This window comes from Corvus kubaryi, unplaced genomic scaffold (genome assembly GCF_017639235.1).
Source record: "Corvus kubaryi isolate FWS band 111438036 unplaced genomic scaffold, C.kubaryi_AGA036_p1.0 37300, whole genome shotgun sequence".
In the NCBI taxonomy this organism is placed as follows: Eukaryota; Metazoa; Chordata; class Aves; order Passeriformes; family Corvidae; genus Corvus; species Corvus kubaryi.
Genome location: NW_024581093.1, coordinates 15,033,297 through 15,057,779, shown reverse-complemented (window position 1 = coordinate 15,057,779; position 24,483 = coordinate 15,033,297). Strand labels below are relative to the sequence as shown.

The 24,483-nt window shown below is 42.0% G+C and overlaps 2 protein-coding genes across 4 annotated transcripts in view; one reads left to right on the top strand and one right to left on the bottom strand.

Moving 5' to 3' along the window:
• The window catches only part of VAT1L (vesicle amine transport 1 like), a 56,673-nt gene extending 41,905 nt beyond the window's left edge, over positions 1–14,768 (top strand). Inside the window, exons 8-9 of the mRNA XM_042027627.1 lie at positions 9,977–10,060; positions 11,929–14,768. Coding sequence (XP_041883561.1) covers positions 9,977–10,060; positions 11,929–12,027 — 183 coding nt within the window. The 3' untranslated portion in view covers positions 12,028–14,768. The remainder of the gene's footprint in view (positions 1–9,976; positions 10,061–11,928) is intronic.
• The window catches only part of TDRD12 (tudor domain containing 12), a 57,605-nt gene continuing 42,254 nt past the window's right edge, over positions 9,133–24,483 (bottom strand). The window contains exons 29-32 of one of the 3 annotated variants that reach the window (XR_006015968.1): positions 18,808–19,043; positions 17,996–18,050; positions 17,537–17,812; positions 9,133–9,541 (exon numbers count right to left, since the gene is read on the bottom strand). Coding sequence is in view for 1 of the 3 variants with exons in the window: in XM_042027619.1 (XP_041883553.1) it covers positions 18,962–19,043 (82 nt within the window). In the remaining 2 variants the exon portion in view is untranslated. Of the gene's footprint in view, positions 9,542–16,541; positions 17,813–17,995; positions 18,051–18,749; positions 19,044–24,483 lie in introns of those variants that run through there. The other 2 variants (XR_006015967.1, XM_042027619.1) reach the window with 2 other exon arrangements.

Sequence of the window (24,483 nt, the reverse complement as noted above, 5' to 3'; positions counted from 1 at the left end):
TGCTAAAATTCATTTGGAGCTAAAGGAATTTTCCTCACCATAAGAGCTGCTGCTGTAGTCCATCACCTCTGAATACCTCAAGCTTCAGGGGTGTCTGGAGCATGTGTGTGTGCACAGCTGGCTGCAACTTACTTCAAGATGCATTAATGCTCAGAAAGGTACCATGAAGGTGACCGGTTCTGAGCTCCTCTACTCGTGGCTTTGATGTGCTCAAAGCCATTCTCCTAACATTGGGACCATGCTATTGTAACTTCTACCATCAATTCCAAGGGTTCAGCCAGTCCCGGGGAGCCAGTGGCTCCCAGGAATAGAGTAGGAGTTCTGGCTTTGTTGCTGCTCTAAAAGAAATACCAGTGCAAGACCCTTAAAGCTTCATCCTGATTCACAGGATATGTCTTTTCTGCTCAAGTGTGTTCCAGGGATTTCGTCACCAAATCTCTACCCCTCAGAAACAACCCTTGACTCTGAAAGGAATAAGGTAATAATTTCCTATAGTAATGCAGGGAAAAAATGGCTTTTTCCTTTGAGCTTATCTTAATAATAAGTGATACTGAGAAAAGCTGTGCCAGTTTAAATCAAAATGAGTGTCCGTTCTGGCTCTGTGCAGGTTCTGAGATAATGCACAGTCTCACAGAAATGTCCATTTTATAGCACTTTGCTACAACCAAAAGTTAGTCTTTAGCTGTCACGGTGCTGAATGCCCCTGAGCTGTCCTAACCTGCTGGAATTCCCTGTGTTGATGGATCAAATTTCAGGCTCTTTTCTCCTCCTTTATCATGTAGAAAAGCTCTCACCAAACTGATAATCTAGGCACTGCTCTTCAGTACTTCTAAATATTTAATTTGTTGTTGATTCTGCCTGTTTTCCTGCTTTATCCCTGGTGACTCTGTAAGTAAAGACTGGCAAGATTTGGCTCAGTTATTCTGTAATTACAAAGCTTTAAATCTCTTTTTCTTTGAATTTTACTGAGACAAAACAAATACTCGTTGACGTCAGCAGGAGCTTATAGGAATAAGGAAGGAGTGAAAACAGCACAGTTCTGCAGCTGTAGCTCTCCATCCAGAAGATGTTATCACTTAATAGGTATCTTCAGCAGGCAAGGGAGGACTCAGAGTTTGCCTGTAGCATCAGTTTTTATTCCTTTGACATTTTTCTCATCTTGGGTCTGGTTTTAGTCTTGCTGCCATGGCAACATGCAGAGAGGCTGAAAGGTACTCCAGAGAAAAGGTCTCTCCTCACTGACAGGCAGCAGAAGGGAACAGAGGCCATTGCTGCTGTTTGCAGCTGCAAATAGCAGTGGAGGGATGAAAGGGATTTAAAAAGTACTTTCTGTTTGCACGTGTGCAGGCAAAACCATTGGTGCAAAAGTTCAGTGTGACAGGGCATAACCAGTGGAGTTGGGTAAAATCATTGTTGCTTTCAGATGGGCTCTAGCAGGACAGAACGTGACATGATGTGACATGACATGGAAACAGACTTCATGATCCAAGTTATTTTACTACTCCTGTAGGAAAAATAATCAGCTCAAAATCATTGTTAGTGATACTAATTTTTTACATTTTGATTGTATCCATGTTTTCTCCATGCCCATGTAGGCATTTACGAAAATTGGGCCCCACATACCCTGAGTTTGATGTGTCTTCTTACATATGCTCAGTGCTCAATTTCTGCATCTCAAGAGTTGGCTGCATTCACCACAGGCAGGAATAGAGCCTATTCAAAATCCTGTAAATATTATGCTGTTTTTCCATCTGTCATGCAAACTGCTGCAAACCCTCAGCCTCCAGGAGAACAGAGTCTGGGAGGTTTCTTCAGAATTGATGGTGTAGGTGAGACAGGAGAATCCAGGCTGGTTGCATATGTGGGTTTGCCGGCCTCCCATATACCCAGCTCCCACACAAACAGGTAATTGAAGGATTTTGTCTCAGCAGGTAAGTCAGTTTAACACTAGAAGCACTTTTCTGCTGGCTATTCTGCTACACAGTGCAAGGGAAATATTCCTATCACGAATGCAGATCATTCCCATGGAAGAGTGTTGTGCTGAATACACGTTATTCCATTGCTCTCAAGGGAAACAATCCCTAACAGCAAAGGATGGTTTTGTCCAGATCACTGTGTCTGGTAGGATAATTGTCAGTAATCACACAGGAAAACAGTTTTTCTAGAAAAGCTTGTACAGAAGGCAGCCTGAGAAAGGGAAATAGTGCAAACTCACTTAAAAAAAAAAGTTTGAAAAAAGTCAGCATGTTTCCCAATGAAATATTACCAACATCATATTGCATAAACACGAGAGAGATATTTCAAGATTATTAAGGAGAAAATATGCCAGCAAAACAACAGGACTAAATTTTGACAGATGTCTCTTTTGGGAGTAGAAGGGCAGTCATTAGCAAAGGAGCCAGTGACTGCTGGCCGTGTGTGTGTCCTGGCTGTCCCTTCACTGAGCCCAAGCCACCCTCACAGGGCTCTGTGGCTGCAAAGGGAGATTCACCTCTGCTCAGTGCTTCCTGTGCCCTGGCAGGGTCTGCAGGGAGTAGAACACCAGCTATTCCCTCAGAGCTGCCAGCAAGTTCAGAAACTGCTGTCCTTGGTTCCTTGAGTTTCTTGCCTTCCACAGACCAGATCTAGACAGACATAATCCAGCAGACAGATGATGTGATTTTTCTTTGTAGTGAGTGCAGCGTTAGTTTTAAAAGCCATATATACCAAAAACATGAAAGAAAACTCTTCTGGTCTGAGAAGAGCATCTGCAGTTAGAATGCAGCTCACAATCCATCTTAAAGACAGCATAGCTTTGTAATAGAACACAGCAGTGAACCTGATAAAAATTATTTTTCTCTATAGTATTAATGAAATCTATAGTATTAAAGCTTTGCTTATGTGGTATCTCAGCTAGAATCAACTGCAGTGTGCATCTTTTTTCTTCATTACTGTATAGAAATGATGGTTAAATAATTATTCTTGATATTCTTGTTTGTAATTCTAATGGAGGTAGCTCTGGTCTCATCGAAATAGTGCCATTTATGAGCAGCAACAGAACAGAGCTGGCCCTAGAATGAAACATGGGCATGTTTTTAATTCAGATTATTTTTTCATAAATGTGAAGGAGATTTGGATCATTACCTGTGGCACTTGGGTTGCCAAAGTAACCCTGCCTAGCCAGCTGATGTTTGCACAGCGCATGGCACTGTCACCATGGAGACCCTGTCCATGTGATTTTGCAGGCATGATGCAGTTGCAGGCGTCTCAGAGAGGAATTAATTGTTGGTGAGCAATGCTGGTGCAGACAGCTCTGCCCTGGCAGGCAGAGCCTGCAGTCAAGCACGAGCTAAACTTTGCCTTGTTGTTTCAGCTGCACATAGAGGAGCAGGGCAGGGGTAACAGGAGGGAGCTCTCTGGGCTTTTGTATGGAAAACACTGAATTCTCCTGCAGGAAAGTTCATGCTCAGATTGGGAGGAGTGGTCAGAGTGCTGACCTGTGTGAAATCCATGCTTGAATGATAATATTCATTTACAGAACATACGTTTGAGTGATTGAAGGCTATTGGACACTCCTGGTACTCCTTTATCAACTGAGGTTTTTTTCTCCTCCCAGTACCTGCTCTCACTCATTCATGTGCAGCCTAGTGATGTCAAGGAAATTATGCCATAGAGCAGGGACTGAAATCTGTCTGTATATACAGATATCTGTCTGTATATATCTTCCAAAAGTAGCTGTCATGCTGTGCTTTCCATTCTGACCTCTGATGAACCTCACAATGGGACTGTGAAGTAGATTTTGAATCTGTTTTGCACAATACCAAACCAAAGACCTAACAAACCTTTTGAGAAGAGACATGGTTCTGTTTCTGATGGTTAAGCAGGCTAAAGGGGGCTCCCTCCTTTCTCCCCATGTTTTTGAAGAACAGAAGTCAGCCAGCCTCAAGATAAAGTCATTTTGCTGCAGCAAAATGCTTTGTTCCAGCTCTTTTACTTAATTATGAATGGGCTGGATGACAACAGATGGTTAAAAGGTGCTGTTACAGTTTCTGGGTGCTACAGCTGTGATGAGCAGGCTGCCCTAGGATCGGGTGGGGGTTCTGTAGACATGACAATGAGACAGTACAGGCTTCAGAAACTGCCCAAGAGCCAGTATGTGAATGGATGAGCCAGTAAGTGCAGGCAGATGGTGTAACTGGCTTTGTGGCATGCAGTGGCATTGACATTTGGGGAGCTGCTGTAAAGAATCACTGAAGCACCAGCTTTGGTGATGTCTGTGTTGGACCCTCTCTTATGTGAAAAAACCCACAAAAAGTCACATGGGTGCTTAAAAAAAGTACTGGGCAGAAGTGCTCACAGGAGGAGGTGTGGGCAGAAGGGACTTGGATTGATGGCCAGATGCAGAGGGTAAATGCTGCCCCTTTTGTCTTTCCTTTTGGTCTGAAGAATCAGCTGAAGGATTAAAGAGGGGGATGTAGCTGGAAAAGCAGGGCTTTGGGGTGAAGTGTGCAGCACAGGTTACAGTGGATGAGGGGATTATTTCATGGCTAGAGGGGAAGAGTCTTGACATGCTGGAAGGCTTGGACATTTTCAGGGTGTAAGCAGAGGATGAAAGGTGATTCTTTGAGATGATGTATAAAAATAAACAGTAATCTTGAACCTAAAGGTGTGGAACTAATGAGAGGGAAAATTACAGTTGTAGATCATAACCGAAACTGATGCTCTGCTTCACTGTGCCCATCTGGAACTCAGGGATGTTTCCTCCATTTGGGTGCTGATAACCTTTTTGACAGCTTGTGATAATACAGTGTTAGAACGACTGGGGAGTTTTACAGATTGCACTGAGATAATTGAATTGATTTCACTCCTGGCTTGGATTAAATTTTTAATCTTGTCAGAGGATTCTTTAGCCTTTCACACCGTGGCCTGATTTACCAAAAAGGGGAGTGAAGGATTTCTTTATTTGTAAGTAGAAATCCTTTCATATACCTCAGGGAAACACACTGTCATCAGAGTGTCTCAAGAAAAGAAAGGACAAAGTTCTCTGCCACCATCCAATAAACCTGCCTTAGCTGGAAGTGAGGGGCTAAAGAAGTTGTCTGCAAAAATGAAACTTTAATCTACAGATGGGAGTTTGTGCAACAGACTGCATCCAACCTCGTGCAGCTGAAGAATATCCACTCTTCTCTTGCACCAGTGTCTTTCAATGTATTTTGTTTTTCTGAAGTAAACTTAGAACTTCACTAAAAAACCAAATCAATAAAATTAATCACATTACTGAGCTAAACAGCTTCATGTAGGATGATGAAAGCATTGTGTTTCGACATTTCGACTAGGCAGCTTTTCCATGCCATGTCGCCTTCATTGTTTCTCCCTTCTAAACATCCGTGTTACTGACGTGGGCCTAAAGCCCCCAATGTTTTATGCTGGCAGAGTGAGTGGTTTCATGTTCCAGATTCCCAGTCTCTTTTATTTTACTCCTGAGATTGGTTCCTTCTAAGAGCCAAATACAGAAATGGATCAATGTTTAAAATAATATCCAAAGGCTTGAAAATAGCATCCATTTCTTAGGCAGGCTGCATTTCTCTTTCACACTGTGAAATGGTGCTACAGATAATTAGTAATACATTTTCCATTTAAATTTCCCTGTATTTATAAAGCAGTAGACTGCTCTTGCTATGTTCTAACAGCAAAATGAAGTTGCAGAGCCAACTGAATGTCAGCAAGGATTTATGAATACCTCAGTAGAGATTACTGTCGGCTCTTGACTTTGAATGCAAGCAGCCAAAAAATTGGTTTGGCAGTAAAATGGGTAAGTGGAGGATTGACTATAGCAATACAAAGTTGGAGCATAACTGTTTCAGGTATATATTATTTACAGAGGATCAGACTTGCACCCAGGAAAGTGTCTTTATTCAGGAACTTTCCAAAGGAAAAGGAACCAGGACAGCAGAGGGGGAGACCTGAAATGAATGACTTAAAATGAAATGCCAGACAAGAATTCTGTCCCAATTACCTGGGGAAAGCATAGTGCTAAAAACAAACAAGAAAAATCCAAGGAGAACATAGGGGGGGAAACAGAATTAAGGCAGGTGTACAATATGTATTTCAGGGGGGAAAAGTCTTTTAGTTGATTTTAAATGGACTGATCTTACACCCTGACATCAAAAACTGTGGAAAAGCACTGTAATCAGAAGCTGGCTGCAAATAATCAAATACAACGCCAGCCTCTGGCAGCATGTTGTATTATTTTTTCTGTTTAGAATACATCTTGGTTTCATTGTTTTAGCATTGCAGATACTGTTTGAGTAAAAAATCATGTAGTGCTTGCTGTTTTTAAAATTTCAGTAAGAAAATCCTGAGTAATGAGTGGTCACAGGTAATAACATGCTTAATTTGGAGCTTTTTAAACTTATATTTCTCAAAGATAAGTGTATTGTAAATTAGTCAGGAATGCTGACAGAGGACTTCATTAAACTTCTCTAAGTCATTTATGGATATATTGTGATTCCTGAAAGCTGGTTTCTTACTTGTAGTAGTAGTGCTTCACTGTTAGTACTCTGCTATTATTAGTACTTTACTATGTAGAAGGAAGAAACTGAGATCAGGATTATTCTCTTTTTTTCTATGCAAGCTTGTATTTTATTTTAAAGGAAAATTGCTATCAGCTCACAAAAAACAGAATGACTACAATAAAATCATACCATGTTCCCAGTGCATACACAGGTGCTGTGTTCAGTAGTGGAAGACAGCTTGTGACCATTACTGTAGAGAAGTCACTTATGCTTTTAATGAAATAAAAACTTTGCAAATCATTAACCAAAGAGAATGAAATTATAGGGGTTTTTTGAGAGATACTATGTCAATTCAGCGTATTGTTGCTGCCAGGACCAGTGGTCCACTAATGTGTAATAGTTCCAATTCCATAGCAGAGCTCTGATAAAAATTGTGTCAATCTGGGGGCTCTCAAGGCTAAAATCCATAATTTGGCATTACCTCAGACACAGACCCTCTCAGGGCTGAGCCATACTGAAAGCAAACACAGGACAACAGAGTTTTGTCCTTTTTTCCAGTGGAAACTCTTCTATCAATAGACACTCCTTTGCACTGTTTCCTATCCAAGAGCCCTCTGATGATGACTCTGCACAAGAATAATTCCAATTAACTCATCCATATAAACAAAAGTAAAATCCATTTACTTGGCTTTGAGCTGACAAATGCAAATAGTAACCAATATGGAATAATTGGTGAAGAGGGATTTAGGGGTAGAATGCTGTAAGAAGAGGGAAACCCTTGTGATTTTGCTGCTGGAAGGGATGTTTATTTTGAATCAAAATTCAACCACTTCAGGGAGCCTCCAGTAAATTCCTGAATTTCCACTTGCCTCCCTGTACTACCAATTAAGCCTGGGTCTGGCTTTAACCCAGCTCAGAGGGATGCACTGTCTTCATTAGGAATGTGCAAACACTGAGGCACAAACTCATGGAAGCTCCTCCCTCTGTGAAAGGCACAGAAAAAAAGTAAACTCTTCCATATAGTCTGTGCAGAGCAACTGAACCATACTTGCACAGCAAAGAAGGTTTTTAATACTCTGTCCCCTATAGGAGAAGAGGGAAAGAGGGAATGGTTTTAATAGTCAGGCACCTTGGGAAACAAGTAGTTGCAGTCTTGGTTGAACAAGTGGACTGTTAGCAGCCATAAACATAAAAATTACTCATTTCTAAAATAGCTCATGGTCTCTCAACTCAGACATCGTGTGCTGAATGGCATTGCACTAGTACAGAATGTGACTGACTGGATAGGTAAGTTGCAAATAACACTAAAAGGCACAGATGTTGTATCAGCTCTTCAAATTCTTTTCAATGTTTTTATATATTTTAATAGCTCCATCTGGATTCCATAGCCACTATTATTGTTATAAGTTTTATTGTTCCCTTTGCCTCTGCCTGCTGTTTGCATTTGCAAGTTACTTACAAGTGTCTTGGAAACAACTCCTGAACCTTTCTCCAGGGGCTTAAAATTTGATATTGTGTATGTGAAAAAAGCAGGGAAAGCACATTTTCTCAAATTTGCCTTGCTAAATATGATATGGTGCAAATTAAAATAAATGTTGCATACCCTGCTTTCCACATGATGTTCTGGTTATAAATTTCATTGGATGGGCAAGTGTGTTTGCTGATTTCTCCAATTCTTTATTTCTCCAATTATTTATGCTGTGCTGTAACCTCCTAAAAGCTTGATTTGGTTAATAACAGCCATAAAAAATTATACAGCTGCTGCTTCTCCAGCATCTTTGTTGGATATTCTTAAAGGCCTAGTATCCATAGTACAGAACTAGTCTGACAGGATAGTTGGGTGTTGTTTATGCTCTAAGGTAGCTTCATAAAAGGTATTGTGATTTTGTGGACTACATTTAGAGGTCAGCCTGCTATCCAGTGGGATTCATAAGATTGTGTTTTCTGAGGTGAATTTACAATAATGCCCTAAATTAGAAAGTCATTGTGTTTGCAGTGCAATTTTTCTTTTGTTCTAATAGAATTTTTCTTAAGTCCGGTATTTAATAATTGAGGGAACATCTCTGCAAAATTCAAGGAGTAATATTGAGTTCACTGCAGTCAGCTTCCCAAGTAAGGCCAACAGATGGGAAAGACATTTTGTGCTGTGCCCAGCATCCATTAAATTTAATTGGAAGTTGAATGTTGTATTACCTTTAAAATCACGTAACTCCTTCTGTATTAGACATTCAGGGACTATTTTGGGGGCCTGGACCCCAATTCAGGCTTTTAAATGTACTGTGGGACTCCTCAGGTCCCAACTCAACATTTTCTTTCAAACTTATGTGCCGTTATTCTTAAAATATTCAACAGAACTATGTCACAGGTGCTAAATCCTATTAACATAAAACTCATTTTTGTCTTGACCAACCCTGTTATGCTGGCAAAGAGCACTGTGATGAGGATATGGAACAGCCTTTATGGGCACATTTTCAGTTCCTGAAGTTTCCCACTGTGAAAGTGAGGAAACTCTTGACATCTTCCAATTTTCAGTGATTTATAGAATCATAGATTGGAAGAGACCTTAAAGCTCATCCAGTTCCAACCCCCTGCCATGGACAGGGAACCTTCCAGAATCCCAGGTTGCTCCAAGCCCTGTCCAACCTGGCCTTGGACACTTCCAGGGATGGGGCAGCCACAGCTTCTGTGGGCAGCCTGTGCCAGTGACTCAACAGTGGTCTGTGTGCTGCATATTACACATTCAGTGCAACACACACACAAATTCAATTCATCAACAATGAGGTCTCTTGAGTTCTGAAACATCATACATCAAAATAAGCTGCTCTCCAGTGCACTTGAAAGAAGAGGTTCTTGTGCCTTTCTCACTGCTAATTGCAGCCAGCTGTTAAACAGATGGTCTTGGTGGTATCAGTAGGACACCACTTATTTAACAGTTGCTGAAAAAAAGTGAGACGAAGAAAGAAATAAATGTTTGCTTAGGCAGCAGGACCTGCAGCATTGCATTGATCACAGCCATTGCCTGGACACGGCATTTCCTCTGTGGTAACCTGTAAGAAATTAATTGAAAAATATCATAGGTCAATTAGAAAAACATTTCATACTTTCAGTGAAAGTAGGATGTCTTGATAAATATTCTGCAAAGATAAAATGCAATGGACAACCTTCTAGGATTACCTCCCTGAGCCTGTATTTCTCTCTGCACCTCAGCTATCCGTCACTTTGGTTCTGCATTAATGGTATGGACGTGTTATGCTGTTCAGAGACTGACTTCGGGACTCACATCCCATTTTGGCAAACACAGTGCAAAAGCCAGGCCTTACAAATTCACTAAAAAAATGTTTAACTATCAGTCTTTTCTCAAGCAGCTCTTTGAGTGACCTTGCACATAGCACGCCTTAAACATATTGCTGGTTTTGGAAGGGAGGGATTCAGGCTTCTCCTAGGGTGTCACTGAAAATTATCAATAGTGATCTTTCTTTCAGGTGAAGGAGGCCATGCAGAGAATCCATGACCGAGGAAATATAGGCAAACTCATTCTGGATGTGGAGAAAGCACCCACTCCCCTGGTGAGTGCAAAGCACTGCAGACATGATGTACAGCCAGGCACAGTACAGCCTGGCAGTGACTTCTGTCCTTTGCAATGCTGTTTTGACACCAATTTCTTCTAAATCCAAAGCACCCAAATACCACCAGTAACCATAATTTGTGTATTTAACTCAAAGTGTAATGTACTTCCTGAAGTGCCAGTAGTTACTATTCTATACTGAATGGCTATCTCCTTCTCCAAAAATGTGCCTGCAAGTGTTGGATCTGGGTAAAACTGCCATGTGTCTTTCTGTCCTTGTGATGGAAAACAAACAGACATTTCTCACACTAAAAAATTCCTGAATGAATAAGTGGATTCAACAGGAAAAAACCCAGTCAATATTACTTTAATGTGCAAACATAGAAGTGCTTTCTGATTCCCACACTAAAGTTAGAGTGCACTTTTGGTAGGAATTTAGTTTACTGGTTTTTGTAATACATGAAGTATAATACGTAAATATTTCTAGAAATGTCCTGAAGGAAGATAGCAGTGATGGAGCACTGGATTTGGAGCACTTATTGGAGCACATGCTAACATGGTACAGAAACCTTTCAGAGAGCAGTGGTAAATGAAAGCCGGGCTCATGCCTGAGCATTCACTGGTGGTATAGGAAAGAGCAGTAAAGAAGGTAATGCAAAACTGACTTTAAATCAGTACTGATGTATGAAGTTCACTTTCAGACCTGAGATATCTCCCATTTCAAAAGAACAGAAAAGAACCTGGACTTACAGTTAAGCTCTTGCTCTAAAACCACCCCAAATCTCATACAAAATCTCTGCAAGGAAAAGGAAGGCTTTAAGAACATGTGGAACAGTACACTTTTATGAAAGGGTGTTAACTCAAAAATATGGGTAACTTCAGAGCAATGCTTTTCTGCATAAAAATCTGGTTGTGTTTGAGATTTTTATTTCCAGCAGAGGTTAGTAAGCAAACAAGGAAGGAACATCACTGCATTTCTCTTTTAAAAGTAAATGGGTCCCTTGCTTATTTGGTTTTGAAGCAGTTGTAAGCTAATACTTGTGTCCTACGAGAGGTAACGTGGGTGTGTGAGAGAATCCAGTCACACTAATCTGTGCTGTTAAACACTACCCCCATCCAGTGAACCAGACTCTTGTGCCTCCACAGACCTGTCACACTGACAGGGTGAAGTGCTGGAGGGTCCTGCACCTTTACACAGCTTGTAATAAATATTTCCATGTGAAAAAACCCCACAGTGTACGCCTTAAATGCTGGTCTGAATTAATTGATTTCTGCAATTGCCTACTGCCTGTGCAGGCATCTCCAGTAAAATATGAAAATGCGGTTTCTTCCCACTCCTGTATGATCTGGGATCTGCACTCTGTCGTGGGTGTATTCTGCCAGTATCTACATATCCACTGCTCTGTAAAGTTTCACTGGGGTTTTAGTTTACAAAAGAAAGGAAATCGCCCCCTGAGTTTTCACACTGTGCCTCAGATGGGGCCATGCATTTACCTGCTCCTGGAAGAGCAGATACAGGAGCTGTAAACCAGAGGTCCCACATTCTGTAAACTTCCTACTCAGCTGTGTTTCCTATCTGAGAACCTTACTATCAGTAAGTGCACAGAGCAGAGTCCACGTGTGCAGCTGTCCTACAAGCAGCTTTCTGTTAGGAAATAGAGCTGTGAGCTGTGGGGGAACAGCTTGCAGGTTTAGCTGGAAGTGGTGTAGTGCCAGCAAAGGCTTTGCACAGACAGAATGCTGATTTTCGTGTGGCAACCCTGTCTTCTTGAGTTTCCAAAGTCGCTTTGTCAAATGAACCAAACTGAAATAAGGAGGAATCAAAGGGTGAGAAAGGTGCTCTGATGTCCTTCGTCTTTCATGGTGCAGATGGCCAACGACAGCACGGAGACGAGCGAGGCTGGAGAGGAGGAAGAGGACCACGAAGGGGACAATGAGAACAAGGAGCGCATGCCCTTCATCCAGTAGCAGCCAGAGGTGGGGGAGGCAGGAGGAGTTGTGAAGGAGAAGGGAACAAGACTGGGAAGTCTCTTCTGTGCATCAGTGAACAAATGCTGTAGTACAGTGTGTGTTGTATTTGTTTGCAGTCAGCTGAGCTATGAGCTGTTGATCATTGTTGTTTTGAACTCAAGTGCCATTCTCATTCAGTGCAGTATTACAACATTTCTGTGTAATACCCAGTTTCCCTGTAGGAGTCCCATGGATTTTTCTGTTCTTGTTTGAAAGCCTTATTAACTTACTGTGTAATTTTAGATGGACATCTTTCTCATGCAAATTCCAACATCTTGCATAAAGTTATTTGGGAGGTTTGGGCTTTTTTTCCAAGTTGGAAACAGTAAAAAAAAATCCCCACTTGCTGTCTGAAAGATTCTGGTAACTGGAGGGATAATTTTATATTTCTGGACTTTCGGTGTTAAGACAATTTTTCTTTAATGAACCACAAATAAAAGTTGCAACAAAGATGACTTTTCATTTTCCTCAGTCATACTTCATAATTTCACAAGGAATCCTATCTTCCTTTTCAAAAGTACCTCATCTAGAATCATGGAATCTGAAATTGTGCAAGAAATCATTAATTGAGAGCCTTTGATCAACATCTTCTGGTAAGGACACATCGACTCGTATGTCAAATTCAAACCAATTTGAAATATCATTTTTAAGTAGCATTGGTAAGGATCACTTATCAGGATGTGGAAAGAAATTTGATGATGGAGTTTATTGCTCTGAAATCACTAATGTGTGGTCAACTGTCAGGCTGGAGCTGAACTCCTGCAGAAGTTAACCCTGTAAAAAATGAGGTTTGGCCTTAATCCCACCATAAATCATGCACAGCGATAACTTTTATCTAGGTGAGTTGTTCTATCAAAAGCTCTGCTCCATTTGTACAGTTATATTTATAATTATTTACAGGATCAAGTATTCAAAGACCAGCTAATTTTATCTACCTCCCACTAGTGGAAACTATATTTAAACATGAAAAAAGTAAATCTTTTTTCCACATCCTTCACCTGTCCAAACAGCAGCTACTCAGGTCCTCAACTGTCTTGTTAAAACAGTTTTTTTGAAATTACTGCAGTCATGTACAGTAGAAATGTTGAAGGACTGGCAGAGACCTTGCATAATGCCTACAGCTTCAAATTAATATTCTTTTCGAAAGGAAGTATTTACCCAGACATGACTAGTTGTTCACCTAAATCTACAAGTAGCATGTTGTGATAGAAGTTAAAAATTAATACAGAAAAATGAAAAGGGTGGGCTTCTCAGGCTTTTCTCAGTGTGAGAGCACTTCTGAGTCAGGATGACTTTTATGTGTGGTTTTACAAGAGTCTCATTACGTTTTTTCTGTTTGTTTGGTTATGCTGCCTGAGTATTAATGTCCATCTCTTTACACTGTACTCATGAAATCACTGTCAGATACTTGTGTAGATGGTTCATTCTGAAGGAGTTTCCCTTGGGTTGAACAAATTCAAAAATAACAGCAAGAAACAACTGTGGAGAAAAATGCCAAAAAGCTTTTGAACTATTAATCCAACCAGAACTTCATTTTTTTCTCTTCATTTTTGAGGTTCTTGTCAAGCTTGCCTACACTTCCAGTGCCATTTCAGGCCCAAACAGGGACTTTATCCACAGAAGAAAATATGTATTCAGTGAGAGTTTTCCATTTATTGGGCTTGCCAGTTGGACTTTTAAGTAGGGCCATTAAGTTTTCATGACTCATCAGCTGACAGCAGTAGGAAACATGCCCAATTTTGTTTTGCAGCTAGTGTAATGATGTTGTCCTGCAACAGACCTTAACATAACTAGGAATTTTGATTTGACGCCAAAGTGAGCAATATTGCTGGTGACCTTCGAGCTGGCAGTAAGTGGCATTCTCAAGGCCTTAAATTAGTAGGGCAAGCAGAATAGCAAACCCATTCTTCTGTTCTAAACCACAGTCTGGTGGGCTCTACTTCTAAATTACCCTGCAAGACAAGTATGGGTGATCTTGGTCATGGCCACAGACACCACAGGGACAACAATCACATAATTTTGGCTAGTTCCTTCTGGTTTTGTTAGCAAGGCAAAAAATACTCTTCATGCTAATTCATACCAATTATAGGGCCATTTTCTGATCAGCAGAATATCAGGTAATTGCAGTGAGTACAAAGGAATACTTCTGGAAGTACCTGGGTGCAACATAGCTGAGTGTGACCATCAGCAAGCCAAACTCTGCTCTGTGTTTTGCTGGTATCAATATGGCATGTAGGGAGGTTGCTACTGAAATGAATGGAAGTTTTCCAGGCATCCATTCTGGAAGCAGGATGTGTGCTAGCAGAATTTGGCCCACAAGCCCTAAGCACCTTTCAGGAGACCACAAGCAGTAGTATCACGCTGGAAGGGGTGGAGGTGGTGCTGTTCAAACTGGTGAAGCCAAGGCTTGTCACTGACCAAGTCTTACTGTAGCAGAAATGAAGGTTTGTGCTTACTACTGACAGTGTTGTTTAAACAACTCTGAGACAATTGGATAGTTTCTTCAAGTGAAACCAATTATTTCTCAATTTGCCTTAAAGGAACTGTGAAAGCTTCTTTAACTTAAGCCTGATTGAAGTGAACTGAAACACTGTTTAATTGTATTTGTTGCTTTAGAGCTTTTGTTATATTGTGCCTACAAAGCAAAAAGCAAATTATGTTTACACAAAAATATAAATAAAATGTTGAGCATAGCATTATCCTTGGCCTCTATGTTTTATTCTAGTATTATGGTCACATTAGGGAACTAACTTGGAACTGCTTAAGAGGAAAATTTGAGGTCTTATTTTCCATTTTGGTCACTGTGGGATATACAAAGAATTTATTTTGTCTATTACAGAGTAAATCGAGGTTATTAAAACTGCTGCTTGCTGCTTTACAGAACATTAACAATGTAGATGTAAAATTTTGAATGTCACAGTCTAGGAAATTCAAAACATTAAAGAAACACCTTTCACTAAGTGTTTAGGGAAGTGTATTTTGATATGAAGAGAAACTAGTTTCCAGAACTTCAGGACTAGACTGCCATACAAGTGATCCTCAGAGAAACAGCTCCTTCCAGAAATTAGAATTCTCTAATGGAATAATCTTAAAATAGAAACCAAAGCAGTCATCACCAGATTAGCTTATAGAAAGCAGGAGGACATGACTGAGTTTTGAATCCCACTCTCCTGGGCCTTGGTCTTAACCCAGGGCTCCATGTCTTTGGCAGAACTGGTGATGGTTACCAAAGCCTACAGTCATCTCCAGTCTTTACTTGAGTATATGGCTTTAAAGGTCTCCCTGCATGAGGGAAAGAAGTGAATGAACTTCATTTTAATATCTAAACAAAGAGGGAGTGTTGGCTTTGGTTCATTCCAGTCACGAAGGACACACTCCAAAGCCTGTGATGTTCCTGGAAGCTCTCACTTCAGTAGTTACCAAATCTGCTCTATAATCTCAAAGCTCATAGGAAAGCTGCCGAGTGTGTAGAGGAGCAGAGTAAATTTCTGCCCTCTGTTTTCAAGCCTTAATAAGCAAATAATGATCAGTGCATCCCTAATCACAGGGTCAGTATGAGGCTGAAAGCAAACAGCCATAGCCTTTTGCAAATTCTCTGTGATTACCACTAAAGCTCTGCCTTTACCAGCTTTCCCACTGTGCCATCTGCAGTGCCCTGTCACACACTCTACCACAGAGCAGGATGTGGCAGGTTGCCTTTGTGCACCATCTGCATGAAATGCAAAAATCCACCTTGGATCCTCAGTATCCCTGGTTCTCACCTCATCTTCCATTTTGTGCTTCCCCTCTCATTTTTTGTGAGCTCACTGGTTCCTCCTGACTGGGTTTTGTCAGGAAAGATTCTCCTAGTTTGGCTACGACTGCCAGCACACCCGCCCAGCTCCAGAACTGTGCGGGAGTTTCTCCCCCGGCAGCACTGGGGTCCCCTGATGTGAGCCAGTGCTTTGTTCCACTGCAGAAAGAGCCAGAACAATCCACACACTCTAAGCACCTTTCTCCCAAGTCATTTGTGACACCTAGGCAAACATCCCCGTGTTCTCCTGTGAGAGGTTGGAGCGTGGCTGCGAGTGTTGCTTTATCTGCACAGTGCAGCCCTGCAGATTGATGGTGCCCAGCTTACCCTACCCCAGCCATTGCTCCTGAGTTTGCCTGGCCTGGCTCTGTCACCTCCCCATCAGCACTGGGCAGGAACTGGAAGGTGCTGGGAGAACAGTGCAGGTGAGGAAGAGTTAGAGGAAAAATGTAGGAAAAAAAAACTGAATTGTGTATCTCTGCCCAAGAGTAATGATGGAGTAGCATTTGAAGCATGTTTTCTGTTGATTCATGTGTGTGTTTGGAACAGGTCCCAGCCTTTCTCTGAAGGGGTTCCAGAGTCCCTGCAATACTCAATCATCATTGTTATTCTCTGGAAAATTAATTTTTTACCTTCTGAAGAATATGGGTCAAGTCCACTTTCATCCCCCTCAGGGAGTGACAGAGAAATTCCAGGTGGACTTATCACATCTGGATTAACCCGTCACATATAGAAACCTTTCTTCTCACTTATGGGAACTGCAGGCATTTTGGGCAAGATGAGGAAAAAAAGGGAAGGAACAAGCATTGACAGCCTTCATAGTGATTGTCCTGTCTCTTAAAAGCTCCTACACCTGCCATCATGTAAGATCAGCTTTCATGTAGGAAGGAAAAGCCTGCATAGCTGGTAAAAGCTTTGAAACCGTCTCAACTAAAGCATAATCTAAAAAATCAAAGGAAGACTCTTTACTCTTTCAGCTTCTGAAGCCTCATGGTGTTTAATGCTTGATACAGATACCACCATTCAAACTGGGCAGCCAGGGATTAAATGGGATTCAATTTAGAGATGCCACTGACACTTGTTAGTTTAGGACCAGCAGCTCCCAGTTACTGAAAGGGGCAGAGGGTTGTGGTTTGGGGTATGAGGTCTCTGACTGAGGGAGGGCTGCAGCTGTGGGGACTTGCTTCTTTTCCTTCACAGATTAGGAGGGCTTTGATCTGTCTGGAAGAGCTGCTTTTTCTTGCACAGGGACCAGGCTGAGGTGCTACATTTAGCCCAAAAGAACTGGGAAAAGTGCTGAAGGAAAGCCTGTTTTACTGTGAGTGCTGAGGGGTTGGGGGGTAGAAGGTGAGCATTTCTCTGGGGCAGGTTTGCTCTTAGAGCCACAGGTGTGAAGCACCTGGGCCTCCCATGCCCACAGCTCCTGCAATCTGCCTCTCCTGCCCAGCCCAGGGGCTCTGCCAGTCCTGCTCCATCTTCCTGCTCCCTGCTGGAAGCACCTCTGCCTTTGCCTCTGCCAGAGCTGGAAACGTGCTATGTTCTGCCAGACACTGGCTGTGTCCCTGCCAAACATCATCTCCCTGACAAGCTGCAGGTTGCAGTACAAATCCTGTTGTGCCTGTCTGCTGGGTAATCTGTGTAAATACATTTCCCCCATGGAAAGCTGGGGCTCACCGTGTCGTGCAGCAGGACATGATGCAGCATCTTCCTGCCTTGGAAGAACACAGTGAGATGGCACAGATGCTGGATGCATTATCTGTGATAAGGATTTCTCTCCTTGGGCCAGCCAGGTGATAAGATAATAAACAAACATTTGTAAATGCTGGTGTGCAAAGTTTGCTGAGTGGTCACTGGGGTATCTTCCGTTGTGACAGGCATTCTGTGGCCTGGAGCCCTGGTAGATCCATGATGTTTTCCAGAGGCTTCTAGGAGAAAACATTTCTTCTGTTGCTAACACAGAAGAGAGATGATGATAAGTGAAATGTTTTTCTAAATCAGTTTGATTTGACAGATTATTTTTCTATTTCTCTGCTGCTGTTTTTTCCTTCTAGTGTCTGCATTTCATATTAGAAATATTTTCCCTCTGTAAAAAAAAAACCAAAAAAAAACCCAACCAAGTCTCCTGTGACTCACCAAGTATCTCTTTGCTTGTACAAAAGCATCCCTTTGAGTTTCTGAACCATTTCTGCTGTAGAAAGGAAAAATGAAATTATTTGTCCATTGCCATAATACTGCCATTTGGTTTAAGGACCTATGGTTCTTAGGCATTTAATTCTCAATTTACCAAATTAATAGCAGAATCCTAATTAACAGCAGCTGAGCTGGAAGCTTTGCCTGCATGGCTCACAGCTGTGTCTCATATCATACCTGCTCCAAAGCAATGGACATGCACAGAATCATGTTCTGAATGCCCTCTGCTAAGGCACAGACAGGAAAACTCCATACAAATACAAGGATTTGAGAGACAATAATCTAAATTTTCCTTGCTTTCCCATCAGGTAACTCAGAGCATGAACCAACACTGAATGTGGCCATTGTAAGAATTTTCTGCTATTTTCTTGATCATTCTCTCCATGTGCATTTGAATAATTGCCTCTGGTAAGGGCATCCCAGGGAAAGAAGTGACCCCCAAACCCAGCAAGTGCCTGGATTCAGAGGAGGCTGCAGATCCAGCCCTTCTGGCTCGTCCTCACCTGGTGAGTAGAGCTGAGGTTGCTCCATCTGAAGATCAGCTGGGAAATGGTGTTGCATAGTGGGCTGTAAAAATGAGTGCCATCCTGAAGTCTGATTGCCAGGGGATGCTGAACCCACAGAGCAGTGGTGTGTTTGTGCAGGGTGGCACTAGAGAGGGCAGTGCCCAGGCTCAGCACAGGCACAGGACAGGAGATTGACAGAGGGAATCATCTTTAAGGTCTCACTTGAACGATCAATCTGGAACCACTCACCCAAATGTGCTGGATGCCACTGGCTGTCCTGCACCACACTTACTCTTGCCAGTTCTCACCATTCACATATTACATGGCTCATTTCAATACTGTATTTCTTGCAGCACATTCCCTGAGGTTGTGGTTTAACTTAATAAAGCATACATAATATGATTCATATGAGATCTTTGATCTGTGTTTTGTTCAACATGTCAGCAGTGGATAAAGTCATTACAGTGTTCTGTTCACTAATCAACCTGCAAAACAGGAAAATAAAAGGGTAATTGTTGCAAGCTTCTGCCCTTATTTTCATTAAGATGGCAAGCTCAACTCAAACTGGAATCTCACAGGTCTCATCCCACTGGCTTTGATAGGGACAGCATCGAGCTGATTAGTTCTCTAAATGAATTCAGTCATAGCTACAGCATTAAAAATTCAGCAAGTAATATTTATGTCCCTGTTGTAGCTTATTTGGTGGGGAAAAACCCCACAGGATTCTTTTTGAAATCCTTGCTCAACTCTCCATGTTAAAATACACATTGCTAAACCAGCTTATCTTTCTTGAGGATGCAGATTTGATTTATACTGGGTTTTTTGAGCCACTGGTGCAAGTAAATGATATAAAATGGATAATCCTTGCAGTCAGAGGACCTGAGCTGTGGGTTTGTGCTGTGGGATGGACCAGCTGGGGATGTAACTTGTCACCTTGTTATATGAGGCTGATTTATTCCACGCAGAGCCCATTGTATTATTTTAGGAAACAATATTAACAAAAGCAGGACAAACAATCCCCAATTCCTTAGTACAACATTTTTACAGCATTGAAACCCAGCTGTACAGACATGTTTGACCTGATGGGTGTCTATCTGCAGCTGCTCTTCCAGGAGCTGCTCTTCTGAAGCATCTAGAAAATGTATAATCGGCCTGAGCCTGATCCTTTACTGGGTAACACTGGTATGAGGCTGTACAACAAAGGGGATTTACCCTGTGCATTAAACAGGCAGAGGAAAACCTGCTCTTTTCTCTTTCAAATTGTTGGATAAGCAATATAAAATCAGAGCTCTCCTGATCATTCCTAGGGCACTGAAGACATCTGCTGGAAATGGGAATAAACTGCAGTAAGAATGTGCATGACAGAATGAATAAGGAACATTTCTGAGAAGTTTATATTTACACAGTGCCTAAATTGCTCAGCAAATGCTACAATATTTTCCATGTGAAAGTATTATTTGAACATATTTGAATAAATAGCCTGGTTTTTCCTGCTGTTCTTGTTGCCACTGAGGATCAAAATTTCAGTTTCTAAAACATGCAAGTCTGAATGCAGTCTCTGAATTCCCTTCATCCCTGATGTGTGAGGTCATGCCACAGACATACACAGAAAATACATGGCACCATGTGCTGGCACTGAGGTCCAGGCCAGGTTTCCAGCTTTAAATGGATCTAAGTTGTTTGTAGTTGGATACAGAAGACCACACAAATGTCTTTCCATCTTTACATACAAATCTTGATTACAAACCAATTTTGTACAAAACCTGTTGTGTCTCCAGGTCCTCTTGAAAGAGCTTCCCAGAAAACTGTACAGTCTGTGAGGGAGTGTGGCCCTGCCTCTTGCACATCCCCAGCTGGTCCATCCCCCAGCTCAGGGCCTCTGACTGCACCTGGCTCACAGGAGTGTGGCACAGAGAGGGGATGCTGTACAGGGCTGGAAACACCTTGGAGATGGGCAGGGATCCAGGAGTGTGACATGAGGGTCACATGTAGCCCAAGCACACACAGAGAGGACGTGTCTTTGGCATTCCCCAACTCTACCAGAGGAATCTCCTTTTTCAGACAGAAAAGAAGGCGAGGAGAAATGGGGATCTGTGTCCCACTCTTCATGACCAACAGGCACTTTCAGGTAATGTTACAGCATGAATTCCTCCAGTTCTGAAGGGTGCTATGTCCAGACCCATAATCCCTCCTTATGAAATCTCCCTAACATGCAGGTGTGTGCACCCTTTCAGGTATAACTGCAGCCACCTTCTTGCTGATTCCTTCAGCTTTCCTTTAAACACTCCAGGGTTCTCCCAAACATGTAGGGCAGGGGTTGGAATGTCCTGCAATTTCTGGAATGGACTAATTCTACTCATCAAACGCTGCCAGTACCTCAGCCAGGGTCTGGCTGCACCTTAGAATGTGCAGTGACTGCATTTTATACAGACATTAACAAGCTGGCTTTGTGCTGGATAGCTTGAGTGCTATCAGCAAAGAAGCTACAGAACACAGCACAAAAGACACGTTAAGTATCTGTTTTGCTCATCTGCACTGGTGGCCTTGCTCTTCTGGCTTCAGCACCCACCCCTGCTGGGTTCCAGGTCCTTAAGGACAGCAGCTCACACGGCAGGAGGATGCTGTGCTGCCTTGTCGTGGTTCTTTCTGCCCACACTAGAATTCTGCAGGAAAAGGCAACTGAGACTTTAAAAAGTCCTCACAGATTTCTGTGTTGTGTTCAGTAAAATTTTAGGAGCAGCTATTGAAAAGACATCCAACAGTAACAGCATATCTGTGTGTGCCCAAACACAGCCATTGGAAGGTAGGAGAGCTGGATGGGAGAGGATGTTACACCAGGGACCTTTCCCAGTGGGCATCCCTCCCAGAGACAAATGCTATTTCTGACTGGACATACTGGGCCATTGGTGAAAATTACACCTATACGGGTTAGTTTTTCATTTCCACTCTCAGCATCCTTGTGTGAGCATTGTCCAGTAGCTGATGTGTGGTTTGCATTTCCATCCCAGCACGTGGGCAGGGATATGCACAGAGCATGGAAGTAGGGCATGGTGCAGGATTTGTCCTCCCCCTTCCCCAGCCCCCAGCAAGCCAGGGCTAATTCCCACTGCTTGAGTTTGCCTGCAGAGACAAGCAGACATCTCCCAGGCAGTTACATTTAGGTTTTTTTTTTTCCTTCTTGACTAAGCAGCTGAAAACTCTGTTTACATTTTAAAGAATGGTGGTTTATTTGGGCTACATCCCAAGTTTTCCAAGCCTGGGGCCTGGCACAGGAGCTGATTATGCCTGTGCATGGGGACAGTGCTGCTCCTAAAACACAGTGAAGCAGGGTCAGCTGCTTGCAGCTCCCGTGACTCAAGTTTTGGTTTGGCAAGGCAGTCCTTGAGCAGAACCTTCAAGCCCTTGGTGAAGTGCAGCCACCAAAGGCAGACATGATCATACTCCTGAGAAGTCTGAATTTCCATCCTGATTAGTAAAATCCAACAAACACCTACACATCTCAAAACATAATCCCTGCTCTGCCTGGCCCTCCTGGCTGCGTGCATAGCTGCACTGTTGGAAACCTGCTGTGAACCTGTGGATGTGCAACTCAGGCTGCCTGGAGAGTTTCACAGTGCCTAAACCAAGGCTTTGTCCAAATCAGTTGGTCTGGCACACATAAGGATGAGCAGAACCTGGTGAGATCATGTTAATGTGAGGCTGTGAAACCTCATATTAGGGAGGCTATGATGATCAAAACCGAAATATTTAAAAGGAGAAATTAAATGCTCGGATGTCTTCAGGTCTTTTCCAGGAAGGTAAAAAGTCAGCACACATTACAGGAGAAAAAATAGCACAACAGGTAATTTGTGTTTACAAAAGAGAAAGAGATACATTCTCACACATATCCCAAGGGCTGAAAGAGCTGAGCTGCTGCCAGGAATTTCCAACATGGAAACTTTGCCAAGTCCACAGGAGTAGCATTTTAAAAGACCCCATTCAACTCTTCTATTTACACCTGGACTGCAAAGAAACTGATTTAAATTTTCTCCTAGACCCCCTTATCTTTAGAGATGCCAGAGTCAGCTGATCTTTAAAAGGTCTCTTTTTTGAGAGGGATTGTGGTTTGCTCTCTACGCACATTTCACATATCCAGCAAAACATTTATCTCTAAGTAAGTATCTATTTCTTTGGGGTCCTTCCTGACTAAAAAACCAAGCAATGACAGGCAGAAAAACCCTGTGCACCTTCTTATCTTTGCAGCTAAAGGCCTGAAGTAAAAACAATTTGGCAACTCTGTAATTTCTTTGATATACCTGAACACCATAAGAAAGGACCTGTGTCAGTCCAGAGTGTCAGTGCATTGGACAGGAAACCAAAAGAGCTCATTGGCTTTTCTCACATTGCTTTGTATAGATTTGGTGAATCTCTTCTGAATTCTGAGTCTCTCTGGCTTTGACAAGCTGTGTTTTCTCTGCTTTACAACCTATAATCCATATCCAGTGCCATTACAAGAGAATGAAAGGAATACAGGTGAGATGATTTGGTCACACAGACAAGATGATGCTATTTGTCTTAAATATGTGTGATAGATGTTAGACAAGTCTTTCTGCTGCATTTTGCAAATAATTTCCCCTCCTCTTTGCTTGCTGAGACCCAGCTGTGAGATGCTTTGTGACAAAAACTCCAAAATAAGAGATAAAAGCACTTATTCCAGAAGCTTAAAACACTGTCCTGATTCATCTTTTCAGTTCACATACATTATTATATCTCAAATTTCTTCTTTTTTTGAAGCTTGTATTTACAGCATGGGAATTGAAAAACACTGGACCTGTAGGTAATAACAGCTCCATTTAGACCCGGAAAACACCATGCTGAGAAGCAGATTTATTGATCAATCATTATCAACCCACAGTGCCAAGGTGAGGCATGTTCTTGGGAGAGCAGAATCACATATCTAAGGAAGATGTGAATGCCCTCATTTCAAAACTCACTGACACTCAGTGCAGGTCACTGGTGGGCAGCCTGGTTCTGCAATAAACCTGGAACCACCTTTAATTCTGCTAGAGCAGATCTCTTGTACCCAGCAAATTTCCTTTCAAAACACCAAATTAGCATGACAGGAAAAAACTTGAACCAATGGCAAAACCCCAAAATATCATTAGTAAGTTTCACAAAACCTCACATACCATAAGGCTAGCCCTTCTCTTTTCTAAACACAGTTTGCTTGTACAAATTTCCCCAAAATAACTTTGGTGTTGGGATGTCAGCCATGATTCTGCCTCATACCTCTTTGGACTGAGATCAAATCCTTAAGCAAGACTTTGCAAGACTTTTCAAGGCCAAATAAACCAAGCATACAGTAATTTTCCAAGCACAACATAACCCTTGACTAGGAGAGTTTGCAAAATTTACTACATTAAATTAAAACAAAAATCAACCAGTGGATCCCATTTACCCAAGACAGTAATAAAAATGGACATATCAGAGGTGATAAACCTTTTATTAACCTTTGTGTTATCTACTTTTATTGACCATTCTGGCTCTTCAGGTTGCCCCAATTGCAATTCCTTGGCCTGGTAACAGCTCTGATCAGTTTTCATTTTCTCTTTATACTCTCAGTAGAAGGGGCAAATAATTACTCACCTTCATGGCTTTATTTTCCTAAAGCTGAGCTGAATTTTCTAGAACTGAAATTCTGCAAGAAAAATGGAGTTTGCCCTGATCCCTGGAGCAAATACAGCCCATCCATTTCCCATTTGGTCAAACATCCCCCAGCACAACTAGCTCTGAAGCACAAGGGGACTGTAGGGCTCAGTAAAACACAGGCAATCTACTGGCAGCTGGGAGCAGTTCACTTCCCAACAGACTGAAGCACTAAATCTTTTTAAAGCTATTTTTTACAAATGCTGTTGTACTTCTGCAACCAGACCTATTTCAGGAGCT